General features: G+C 47.9%; 1 protein-coding gene across 3 annotated transcripts; it reads right to left on the bottom strand.

Annotated features, from left to right (window-relative positions):
* Positions 1-396: 396 nt before the first annotated feature.
* Positions 397-11,673, bottom strand: Asb8 (ankyrin repeat and SOCS box containing 8). Of its 3 annotated transcripts, none has more exons than XM_052161007.1 (4): positions 11,597-11,673; positions 8,975-9,138; positions 6,895-6,999; positions 397-2,169 (listed from the first exon to the last, which is right to left on the bottom strand). In XM_052161007.1, exons 2-4 carry the CDS (start codon positions 9,101-9,103, stop codon positions 1,537-1,539), a joined length of 867 nt encoding a protein of 288 aa, XP_052016967.1. In that variant the 5' UTR covers positions 9,104-9,138; positions 11,597-11,673; the 3' UTR covers positions 397-1,536. The 3 variants fall into 3 exon arrangements, with proteins under 3 accessions (XP_052016967.1, XP_052016969.1, XP_052016968.1); XM_052161009.1 differs by having other exon boundaries at positions 8,975-9,073; positions 11,597-11,670; XM_052161008.1 differs by having other exon boundaries at positions 8,975-9,134; positions 11,597-11,669.
* Positions 11,674-11,955: the final 282 nt, after the last annotated feature.

Genomic DNA, 11,955 nt, shown 5'->3' with positions numbered 1-11,955 from the left:
CACAGGTGTCAACAATGAGAAAGGAAAGGGTATCTTCAGTGGTTCCCAGGCAGAATGGGCCTGGCTGCCTTTCAGAAGGGCAGCACCTAGTTCACTCTAAACAGATTCACTCTCGGTGGGCAGAGTTTGGGCTTCAGCATTTCACTTCTGGTAGACTGAGACGCGCTGCCTCAGTGCTGGATCTCAGCCTTGGAGACCTAACGTGAAGCATCTCTTACCTGGGTAGCGGGATTCTGAGGACTCTGGAGGCTTTCTGCACACTACTCCCTCACTCTCCTGCCCACTCCTGCCCACGACCACTTGCCGGGAGAAGGAAAGGCAGGACGAAGAGCTAAGCAATGTCTTATAAATGTGCAGAAGAGAAGCAGAGAAAAGCAGAAACTCGAAGGTGCCAAATTTGCTTTTAGAATTATTTATTTATTCTTTTTTCAAACGGGCAAAACCCAGCAACAGCAAAGAACAGAAGCAGGCCGGCTTTCGAGTTAGCTGCTGGCTCTTGAGTTAGCTGCATCAGGGCCTATTCATTTGGGTGCAGTCTCCAGCCAGCTTTTTAAAAAGTGCTTTCCAAACTTGCATACAGATCACTTAAGGTCAAAATCAACTTCATCTAGTTTAAGAACACGAAAAGGAAGAGCATTGTTCACAGAAATGGGTCTTTTTAGGTCGGCGGGCCAGTTCCAGAGAACCCCTTTTGTATTCTGTCCCCAGCTCCACTTACCCCACCATTTTCTATAGCTCAATAAAAAGCAAAGGTTCCAAGAGAGTAGGAAAAACACCAACTGCAAACTCTTAGGGAGTGAAGCTCTGTGGGAGGCTGCTGCCCACCCTCCACCTTACTAGAGACCTTCATCCAAGGTGCAGGATGCACGCTCAGCTCATTAGTGCAAAGGAGTTTTGAGGGAAAGGGCCACATCAGAAGGGTGGCCTGGCAATTCTGGGACTGCTGGGAATTCATGTCTCTTCTGGGGGGCAGCCAGATATCCCTGTGAGGCCCCACTACTGGATGGCCAGCCCTGGGTACCACGTGGAAGTGCTCCTGAATGCCAGATTCTGAGTCTGCACCCCACCTGAAGTTCAAGCACTCATCCTTGGGACATAATTCTTGTTAATTGGAGTGTAGATTTCTTAAACTTCAGATCAACTAGAACTTTTTAGAAGGAACTCTTTCACATGCTACACCACGGCCCCAAAGGGAAACCATGTACTCTCAGTACTTTACACCTTCCTAGGAAATGGAGTTACACTGTTGACTAAAGGATCCTACGGGGAATTTGGGGAGGACTTCTTTTGCAGGGCTGAATATAAAAGGCAACTAAGCAATAACACAGCAAACAGAAGTGAGGTAAATTTTTTTTGGTTTGGTTGCTTGGTATGGGAGGGGAGGTGGTACGTACATGACTGTTATGTGTTGCCTCAAAATCTATAAACCACACACCAGGAACAAGTTTTTTTCTGTGTTCCACAACAAAGAGACAGTATTGCAAAGCAAACCTCACCCAGAGTTGTCTGCATGATGGCCAAAGTGTCTCCTCCAGGCTACTCTAGGAGTAAAAGGTATTCCTTCAGGGATGCGGGCAGTGGGAGGGCCTTCACCGCATCGGGCAGGTACTGCAGACCCAGGCTACGGCGCACGGCGTAGCGGGCAAGGGTTTTAAGAGTCCCTGGTGCTGAGCACAACACAGTCAGTTTTTCACACAGCTGCTGGTCTTTGGTCACTTCTCGTGGCATGATGCCATTTTTCCTTAACTCAAACTGTCCAACAGCTCTATGGAGGAGCTCAAAGCAGGAGTCTTCTTTCTCTGTTCCAAGTCCTCTCACTAGCAGAGCCACCAGGCGGGAGATGGGCGTCTGGCCCTTTAAGTTGATGACTCTGACCTCAGCACCGTAATCAAGAAGGATGCTGACACTCTCGAGATTCCCCTTCATAGCAGCCCAGCTGAGCGGCGTATCATTGTTGTAATCCAGGGCATTGACAGAGGCCCCACTCTCCAGGAGAGCCCGCACACACTCAGCATTGTTCTTAAAGGCTGCCCAGTGAAGCGGGGTGTCTCTGTTGCCATCCAGTGCATTGGGGTTTGCCCCATATTCTAATAGGACCTCCACGCAAGCCTCGTCTTTCTCTGCTGCATAGTGGAGAGCTGTGCGGTTGTAACCATCCAGGGCATTGACCTGCAGAAAGGGAGGGACTGTTTTACACTGCATCCAGGGCATCGGCCTGCAGAAAGGGAGGGACTGTTTTACACTGCATCCAGGGCATTGACCTGCAGAAAGGGAGGGAATGTTTTACACTGCATCCAGGGCATCGACCTGCAGAAAGGGAGGGAATGTTTTACACTGCATCCAGGGCATTGGCCTGCAGAAAGGGAGGGACTGTTTTACACTGGGCAGGTTACTGGGGAGAAGGAAGAGGCTCTAGAAGAATCCTGTATTTATTTTCCCACTGCCTTCACCATGTAATGCTCTCAACAATACGGTAATATGCAATTGAGCAAGATGAGACGAGGGACACAGAGCTGTGTGAGCGAGGCTGGCCAGCAGGCTGACCAGAGTCCACCTCTGCTCATCGGCATCGCTGCCAGGGCAGGGAGGAAGGAGGGAAGGATGAAGGCTGCAATGCAGCTCTCAGAGATGCCTCATTAGCTTTCCCTGACACTTTTCGGGTGATGAATGGAAACCAGAAGGAAAAACAATGAGGACAGAACTCAGTCCTTTCACTTGGTTGTGCTTTTAACCCTGCCGAGACTCAGATGACCTCAGCGGCAGGAAGAGCACAAACATCCAGTGCTGAGAAGGCAGCTGCCTCTCTGAAACTATCATTATCTCAAACTCCTAATTTACAGAGGGCTTCTTCACACCCTGTGACTTAGTTTGGGTTTCCATTGCTGTGAAGAGACACCATAACCAAGGAAACTCACTTAACTGGGGCTATCTTAGTGTCAGAGATTCGGTCCATTATCATGGTAGAATCATGGGGATGTTCAGGCAGACATGGTGCTGGGGAAGGAGCTGTGAATTCTGCATCTCGATCCACAGGCCTCAGAAAGAGACTGCTGTGTTTTATACTAAACATAATTTGAGCATATATGGAACCTCAAAGCCCACCCACCCAGAGATGGACTTCCTCCAACAAGGCCACACCTCCTAATAATGCCACTGTCTCTGAGCCAAGCACTCAAATACATGAGTCGATGGTGGCCAAACCTATTCAGACCACCACATTTCCATTCCCTGGCCCCCAACAGGCTTCTTTCCATAACACAATGCAAAATGCATTTACTCCAACTTCAGAAGTCCTCATAGTCTATCACAGTCTCAGCAATGTTTAAAATTAAAAGTCCATGGGATGGAGAGATGGCTCAGTGGTCAAGAGCACTGACTGCTCCTCTGAAGGTCTTGAGTTCAAATTCCAGCAACCACATGGTGACTGACGCCATGGACTTTTGGAGTGTCTGAAGACAGGTACAGTGTACTTACATATGATAAGTAAGTAAATATTTAAGAAAAAATTAAGCTGGGCGGTGGTGGTGCATGCTTGTAATCCCAGCACTTGGGAGGCAGAGGCAGGCGGATTTCTGAGTTTGAGGCCAGCCTGGTCTATAGAGTGAGTTCCAGGACAGCCAGGGCTACACAGAGAAACCCTGTCTCGAAAAAACCAAATCCAAAAAAACCCAAAAATAAATAAATAAATAAATAAGTGACCAAAGTTCAAAGTTATGAGATTCATGCAATCTCTTAACTGTAATCCTCTATAATATCAAAAAGTCAAAAAGCAGGTCACATACTTCTAACATCATAGGATATACATTACCATTCCAAAACATCACAGTGAGGAGATCCAGAACAAAAGACAGACCAAAAACCAACTGGGCAAACTCCAAACTCTGCCTCGCCATCATCTTTCAGCTTTGTTGACTGCAACACAGCTCTTTCTCTTGGGCTGCTTCCTCCCTCTTCCTGTTAGCAGCTTTCCTCAGCAGATAGCCCATGTTGGCATCTCTAACATCTTGGGGTCTCCAAAGCAACTTCAGCTTTGCAGCTTCTTGTTCCAATGTCTGGGCTCCACACATGATCTGGGCTCCTGCAAAGGCCTGGCGTCACTTCTCCAGCTCTGCCCTCTGTAGCATTCTAGCCTCTGCTTGACTCCACAGCTGCTGCTGCTCTTGGTGGTCACCCCATGGTGCTGGCACCTCCTTTACCAATGGCTTTTCATGGCCTCTCACAGTGCCAAGCTTCAGTTGTTGTTCATCATCCCTTCATGCCTTCAAAACCAGTACCACCTGGGTGACTTACACAGCTGCACGGGGGCAACCTTGGCTATCTCTGGAGCACAGCTTCTTTGTGCTCTCAGAAAACACTTCCCAGAAGATTTTACTTCAGAGATGCTGGTCTCTTCTTAACCAATGATTTTTTACTTCCAGCTAACCAGCATCAGTTGTCCCAGTAACCCCTTCTACCCTTACCCAGAGCCACATGACCAAAACTGCTACGTTCTGCTGCTTTGCTGGGGCTGGAACACGACCCCCCTTTTCTATCACATTATCACCAGCTTTTTCTTTTCCAACTCCTTCAGCTTGGCTGTCCTGAAACTTGCTCTGTAGACTGACCTTAACTCAGAGATTTGCTTGCTGAGTGTCTCCTGAGCGCTGGGATTAAAGGCATGTACCACCATAACTAAACCTAAACTTTTCTATAAGCTTTTCCTCTTCACAGGATGGAAGCTTAGCTGGTGGGATCTTGTCCCAAAGTCACCACTCCCTTAATTTCATTTAATATCTTTAACCTATTAATCTTCTTGAACACAAGATTTAGCTTCATTCTACTTCCTGGTGTCCTTTTAATCCTCAAACTATACATTTTCTTTTTTTCCTTTCTAAGCTTACTACATTTCATGAAAATGTTCTTCAAAGGACTGAACCACATTCTTCCAAGCTGAGGTTAGGCTGTTTTGAGATTTTGTTTGTTAATTGGATTAATATAAATCTCTTCACTTTAGCCTCAAGCAGACTCTTCCAGACAAGGACAAAAAGCAGTCACATTCTTCACCAAACTATCACAAGAATGATCTCTGGGCAACAAATTAAAATTCTCCTCTGAAACCTCTTGAGCCAGACCCTTATAGTTCAAATCACCCTCAGTACAGCTGTCTTCCCTGTTCTTACTAGGACAGCTCACCAAGTCACAATTAAGGCATTCCACTGCCTTCCTAATCCACAGTCCCAAAATATATATCCTTCCAAACAAAAGCATGGTCAGGCCTATCACAGCAGTACCCCAGTTCCTGGTACCAACTCCTGTCTTAGTTTGTGTTTCCATTGCTGTGAAGAGATACAAGGAAACTCTTATAAAGGAAACTATCTAACTGGGGCTGTCTTATAATTTCAGAGGTTTAGTATATTATCATGGCAGGAAGTATGACAGCATCCGGGCAGACATGGTGCTGGAGAAGGATCTGAGAGCTCCACATCCTGACCCACAGGCAGCAGCAGGAGACCACTGCGTTTTACACTAAGCCTAACTGGAACATGAGATTTCAAAGCCTCCTACACAGAGACACTTCCTCCAACAAGGCCATACCTCCGAACAGTGTCACTCCCCATGGGCCAAGCATTCACAGACAAGAATCTATGAGGGCCATACCTACTCAAACCACAACACCATACAATGCAATAAAGCAAAACCAAGCCATTTAATGAGTTAACCGTTTTATTTCATTAAGCCTCGCTTTCACTCTGGTCACTGGTATTAATCAGGCAGGATATAACCAGTTTTTCACTTCAGGGTCACCTACGTTGCAAGCAGGCCAATCACAACATTATAGGCTAGCTAGATCTATAACTACTTTGTTTAGTCACTTATAGACAGACAGACAGCATCATGGCTGTATGAGGTGCTATGGTGGGATCGGGTTCTTTGGCTTATTGCCCAGTGTGTTTGGGACTTCACACTGGTTTGATGGCTTGTCACCTCAGCATATGCCACCTTCAGAGCTGCTCACTGACAAACTTGCCACATTAATTTGTCATGTATTTACTTAGCAGCAGCTGTAAGCCAGCAGTCCAAACACTTTCAACCTTACTACACACCATTTTTATAGGTGAGGCAAAGGGTTTTTGGAATCCATTCAAGGTCACACACTGCAAGCACTTGTGTCAGATGGAATCCATGAAATCTGGTTCCAAAGTCCTTTTGGGGATGAGGGATTGTCAGCTTCAGACAAAATCTTGTTACATAGCCAGCTTGCAGTCTGCCTGACTCAGCTCTCCCAGGGCTGGGACTACAGCTGAATACTTAGCCAGCACGCCTGCGTCAGTCTAGTCTTTTAATCATCCTTTACCTTATGCGGCTTCATGCCAATACCAAGAGTCTACTTTCAAAAATTAATTTTGGATTTTAATCTTAAGATGCATTACAAAGACAATAAGACCAAGCTATGCTAAAAATAGCTAGTGTGAAAGAAAAACCCCACAAGTGACCAGATCCTGAGGAACGGAGAGTCCCGTGGCAATACTCTACAGAATCTCACGTGTCTAAGACTGTCTCACAGGGCTTAAACTGAACCAGAGCTGAGAAGCCTCTGTACTTATGGGACTGGACAGCCAACAGGAGAGGGAGGCAGCAATGGAAACATGACCAGCCCAGGAGGGAGGCGGGGAGGGAAAGAGACCAGGCTCCGTCCTGGAGCCATGCGCAGCTTACGTGGAGGGAGAACGAGAAGGGCAGGGTAGAGCTTTAGAATCACCTCAGATCCGAGGTTACGCCTTACCTCTGTAGCGTAAATGCTAATGTCACCATGAATTACAAAGCAAGTTGGAAGGTGAAGAGAGAAATTCTAAGAAAACATGAGGGTTGAGTTTTTATGACTTGTGAATGCAGAAGCATTGAAATGTCACTCACCTCTGCTCCTTTCTCCAGGAGTAACTCCACGCAGTCGGCGTCGGACACCATGCAGGCACAGTGCAGGGGCTTCAGTGTGCCATGTGTGCAGTTCACATCTGCTCCCTGGGGAAGGAGTTCAGAGGACACGAACTGACCGAATGCAGAGGGGCTAAGCCCGAGTACACCTAACTATGAGTACCTATCCCTCTAGTAACGAGGCCCCAAATCCTCCAACTGGGGGAATATGGAAGAGGAAGAAAAGGAAGTTAGTGACCTAGAGCAGGGGCTGGAGTGTTGGCTCGGTGGTTAAGAGCACTTGTTGTTCTTGTGAAGGACCCAGGTTCGATTCCTACCACCACTTCTCAGGTCAGGCATGCATGTAGCGCACAGTTCCCCAGATTAAGCTATTAACTTTCTCTACAACACAGCCTGCCGAATGGCCACCTGGACACCTCTGAGGACATGACCTTAAAAAGACCGACTGCACGGGCGGTGGTGGCTCACACCTTTAATCCCAGCACTTGGGAGGCAGAGGCAGGTAGATTTCTGAGTTCGAGGCCAGCCTGGTCTACAGAGTGAGTTCCAGGACAGCCAGGGCTACACAGAGAAACCCTGTCTGGGGGGGGGGGGGGGGAGGGAAAGACCATCTGCCTACTGTCTATGGCCACCATGCTCTGAAAGTTATAAAAATGAGTCCTGCAGACTGAGGCCAGAACTTTGGCTCTTTTTGCAGGTTCAACAAATGACCCTCGCCATCTATGAGGCCACCTTAATGTTCTGTTTGCAGACCCTTCAAGGCAGCCTGCGTCTCAGCACTGTTCCGAGTCTGATAAGGAAGACTCAAAGTATGGCAGTCAGACCAGAGCCCAGTGACTCAGCAGCAGCACTGGAGTTAGGACCCAAGCAATCTCCTACTACTGAGTCTTCGGACCCCGCTCTGCTGAAAGCGAGCTGTCCGCACACCTTCCTTTGGCAGGGGTACAGCGTTGAAGCATTTACAGAACTGGACTTACAGAGAAGATCCTCGAGTTGTTTTAAACCATGAAATGCAGAGTAACACATGGTTACATTTTCTAAAACATTGTTACTTCTCTTCAAAGGCGTAAGGGCACCAAAACTTTCTAGAGTACCTGTCATGTGACAGAACTATAGAGAGCTGTGTTTAGAGAACAGAGAACCTGTTTCCTTTCTCTTAAAAAAAAAAAAAAAAAAAAAAAAAGGGAATTATTTGCTATTATGTGCATGTACCCCGTGTAAGTTTCTGCGGGACCTCACACCCCTTGCAATCCCTTGCAGCTACGGCGGTTGTGAGCTGCCTGCTATGGGTTCACAATCACGGTGCCACCCACCTATCCAGTCTCTATTTCCTTCCTTCCTCCTCCTTTTTCTTTCTTTCAAGATTTATTTTATATATATGAGTACACTGTGGCTATCTTCAGACACTCCAGAAGAGGGCATTGGATCCCATTGCAGATGGTTGTGAGCCACCATGTGGTTGCTGGGAATTGAACTCAGGACCCCTGGAAGAGCAGTCAGTGCTCTTAACCACTGAGCCATCTCTCTAGCCTCCTCAAATTTTCTTAATCTCTAACTACTATGCACTTTAGGGAATGGTGTCTTCTGTGGAACTAAAACTGGCTGGTAGCTGTTGTAACCGAGCAGGAAAGTGAAACCCCCCATGTAATCACCATAATGCAGGTTTGAAGGAAACCTCCAAGGATTTACAAGCTGACCCCCCTCCCCCACCTTCGCTTGCCTCCTGCCTGACGCATGCCTTTCACAGGCTGGCATGCACCACATGCGGGCAGAGTTCACAAACCCAAAGGAAACCCTGAGGAGGGTTGTCTAGGACATATATTATGAAGGGACAGACGGTGAGAGGGAGAAAGCAGGCAAAATGTAATTAGGGAGAGCACGCCTTAATAATCAGGCGAAAAACACTGATGAACACCGAGCATGTGCTAAACCAAGGTTTCAGTTGAAAACCCATAGGGATTAGCAGGGCCTCCCCACCTCTGCTCTCCGCCCGCACGCCCTGCCTCCTCACCCCCCAGCCTCAACTCCCAGCCCCCTGCTCTGTCAGCAGTGGCCCACTCACCCCTCTGATGAGGTCCTCTACGTTGTCATGAGGGAAGGAGCGGATGGCAGCGATGGTCCGGATCAGGCGCTCGGAGAGGGAGTACTTGCTCTGAATACTCTGCATGACATACCACATGCTGGAGCTCATCAGGGCTCAGAGTGCGCTCACATGCTCCGAGCTGCCTGAAACAAATCACACAGCACCGCCCAGGTCGCCTCCCCGTACCAGTAAGCTCCCCACTATAAAAACAGATTCTAGGAACGTCAGTGATGGATCAGTGTTACCTCCTGGGACAGTAAGGCACTAGATTATGACAATCACTAGGATGTTACGTGAACCTGGACATTCTGATGGGTCCCCTGTTCTACTCTCTCATTCGACTAAGATCCCCCTAAGGGGTTGGCCCTAAGATTCCCCCTGGAGCACTACGTGGCCTGCAAGGCTAGCAAGGAGTGAGAAGGCCAAGAGAACACGCCACTCTTTTCTCATTCTCCATCTTTGTTGTTTATTATTGGCAGCACCTTCAGGCTCCTTAAATCCCTGTCTTACAATGCACATGTCATCGTTTCTGTCTTCTCTGCTTAGCAGAGCCAGCCACCGCATCCCATACAATGTAGATAGTTAACAAATACTGGCTGCTTGACAGACTATGAAGATGTGTGATACCTGTGAGGAATGCGAGGCAATGGAATAAACCTATCTTGATAAGTCATCTGTGAAATACTTTCAAATATTCAAAAGAGAAAAAAAAAACCCAAGAAATAAGGTAACATTTTAGATTAAGGGGGAGAGTAAACATATAACCACTCTGGAATCAACATAAATCTTTAAAACTTCAAGCTAATAAAAAATACTTTCAGTTCTGGGTAACAAGTGGATTTAAAATAAAAACATTTTAATAACAGGCTTGTCAATGTGCCTGAGAAATATGATTGTGCAAATGTGTTTAAACTACATTATGGAAGAGAATTCTAGGACAAGAGGTGAAAGGAAATAATTCAACATATTTAGAGTCAACTACAATAAAAGCTTTAACTAGCTGGACAGTGATGGCGCACGCCTGTAATCCCAGCACTTGGGAGGCAGAGGGAGGTGGATTTCTGAGTTCAAGGCCAGCATGGTCTATAGAGTGAGTTCCAGGACAGCCAGGGCTACAGAGAAACCCTGTCTTGAAATACAACAACAACAACCCCTCCCCCCAAATGCTTTAAATGACATCTTAAAATAACAGTTATCGAGGTGATGCAAAAAAAAAAAAAAAAAAAAAAAAAAGCACCTATCAGAAACTGGAGAGAATGCATAATAAACAGCTGCAACTCTTTGGAAGATTTGCTTCGGGATCTATGTTCTTATTAAAATATCAACCCCACCCCCAAGAGTTAAAGATAATGGGAGGGTTTTTAACGAGTGCCTGGCACATGATGGTCAATATAAATGTGTTAAATCCATATTTGACTTGGCATCAACAGCATCGAGCACCCAGAATCGAACTTACCAAACCCCTGCATTAGGTAAGTTGCTGTCAAGATGTGACTCAGAAGCAAAAGCTTTTACTGTAGAACCTACTAATCTTTTATAATTACACATGCAACTACTAAGAAGCACTAATCTGAAAAATACTTTTGATAATTTGTAATACATATTTGCTTTTGGGATGGGGTAACCCTTTATACATTTGATAATGTGGTATAAACTTTAGTAGTTTCTTTTTGCTAATCAGTAGCCATTTACAGCTGTCTGAAAGGTATACGGGGGTGTGGGGATGGCTTGGTAGGGGCTGCTTAAAATTCGGGAAATCCTTTTATCTTAAACTTTGTAATAAAGGGGACAAAAAGCATGGGGTCGCGGGGTGGGCGCAAAGTTATAATCCGGGTCTCAGCAATGGTGTTGGGCAGAGGGGACGAAGCCCAGACTATCTAAAGCGGCAGGCTTGGCCCGATGTGGTTGTGTTAAGCTTCTGGTACATTAAGCAGATGACACTGAAGCCTGCATTTATTTTAAGGGTGTTCCTGGATTCCAGGCTAAGAACTCTAAACTACCCTGAAGCTCCAGGTGAAACTGTGTGCCCTTCAGCGAGGACAGCATCTGCTGTCAGGATGGATCAAGATAATCTACCTCCCCGCGGCCCCGAGGGCAGCAACCCTGCAGTCTGATCCCAGGTGCGTCCTTTCCTCAGCTGTGACTCATTTGCCCCATGCCCTATTTCTCCCCGTTCCTATGGAATGTACAGAAAACTTTTTTTTAAAAGCAATGCACAAATACACTCAACAGACCCTGCTCTGGGCCCCGGGCCTCGCCGGAGGCTCCCTATCCCACGATGCTGACAGCTGGAGGCTCGCAGCTGCCGGGTCTGGACGAACGGAGAGGGGCGGGGGCCAGAGCAGCAAAATCCAGGGCTGCGGCGTCCCTTGCGGCAGGGACCCCCGGGCGCTCGCAGCAATCTGGGCGAGTCCCGGGAGCCTCAGCCTGCACCCTGGGGCGCCGACCAGCACCCCCCGCCCCCACCACTCGCAAAGACCGGGAACGGTGGCCGGGTCCGGAGGCACAAAGCCGGGGCAGGCGGCTAAGGGGCGTTAACAGGCTGCGGAGCACCGGCTGGGGGGCCTGGCTTCACTGTCCCGCACCCAGGGCCGCACTCACCGAACCGCGGGGCAGATCGGTCCGGGAAGCCGCTGTCAAGGCGTGACCCGGAAGCAGAAGCGACCCGGGTTTACAGCGCAAGACGGCCGAGTGCGTGGGCGCCTGCGCGCAGGCCAATGCGAGCAAGGCCGAGTGCGCCTGCGCAGACTGTGGAAGATGCTGGCGCTTAAATTTTCCTAAGGAGTCGGACGCTTTCTCCTGTCACTGCCTATAAGAAAGGACGTGGGCGCGATCGCTAGATTACTGCTACCTAGCCTCTGGCTTCGCGTTCTGGTTCAATGGTGGAGGAAAAGTCCCGAATTTTAAGCTTAGTCTATAAGTCTGAGTCTGTGTGGACCAGGACATCCCACTGGTCTTCC

Source organism: Apodemus sylvaticus, chromosome 17, assembly GCF_947179515.1.
Source record: "Apodemus sylvaticus chromosome 17, mApoSyl1.1, whole genome shotgun sequence".
In the NCBI taxonomy this organism is placed as follows: Eukaryota; Metazoa; Chordata; class Mammalia; order Rodentia; family Muridae; genus Apodemus; species Apodemus sylvaticus.
The sequence above is the reverse complement of the archived record's forward strand: the minus strand, read 5'-3'. Positions and strand labels throughout refer to the sequence as shown.

What these genes read in the sequence shown, in the direction of transcription:
- Asb8 (XM_052161007.1), bottom strand. Translation starts at nt 9,103, where the DNA reads ATGAGCTCCAGCATGTGGTATGTCATGCAGAGTATTCAGAGCAAGTAC. An exon ending in TAGAGGACCTCATCAGAGGG is followed by an intron (nt 7,000 to 8,974) that starts GTGAGTGGGCCA and finishes CTCCTTCCCCAG; the next exon opens with GGAGCAGATGTGAACTGCAC. An exon ending in TCCTGGAGAAAGGAGCAGAG is followed by an intron (nt 2,170 to 6,894) that starts GTGAGTGACATT and finishes CCCTTTCTGCAG; the next exon opens with GTCAATGCCCTGGATGGTTA.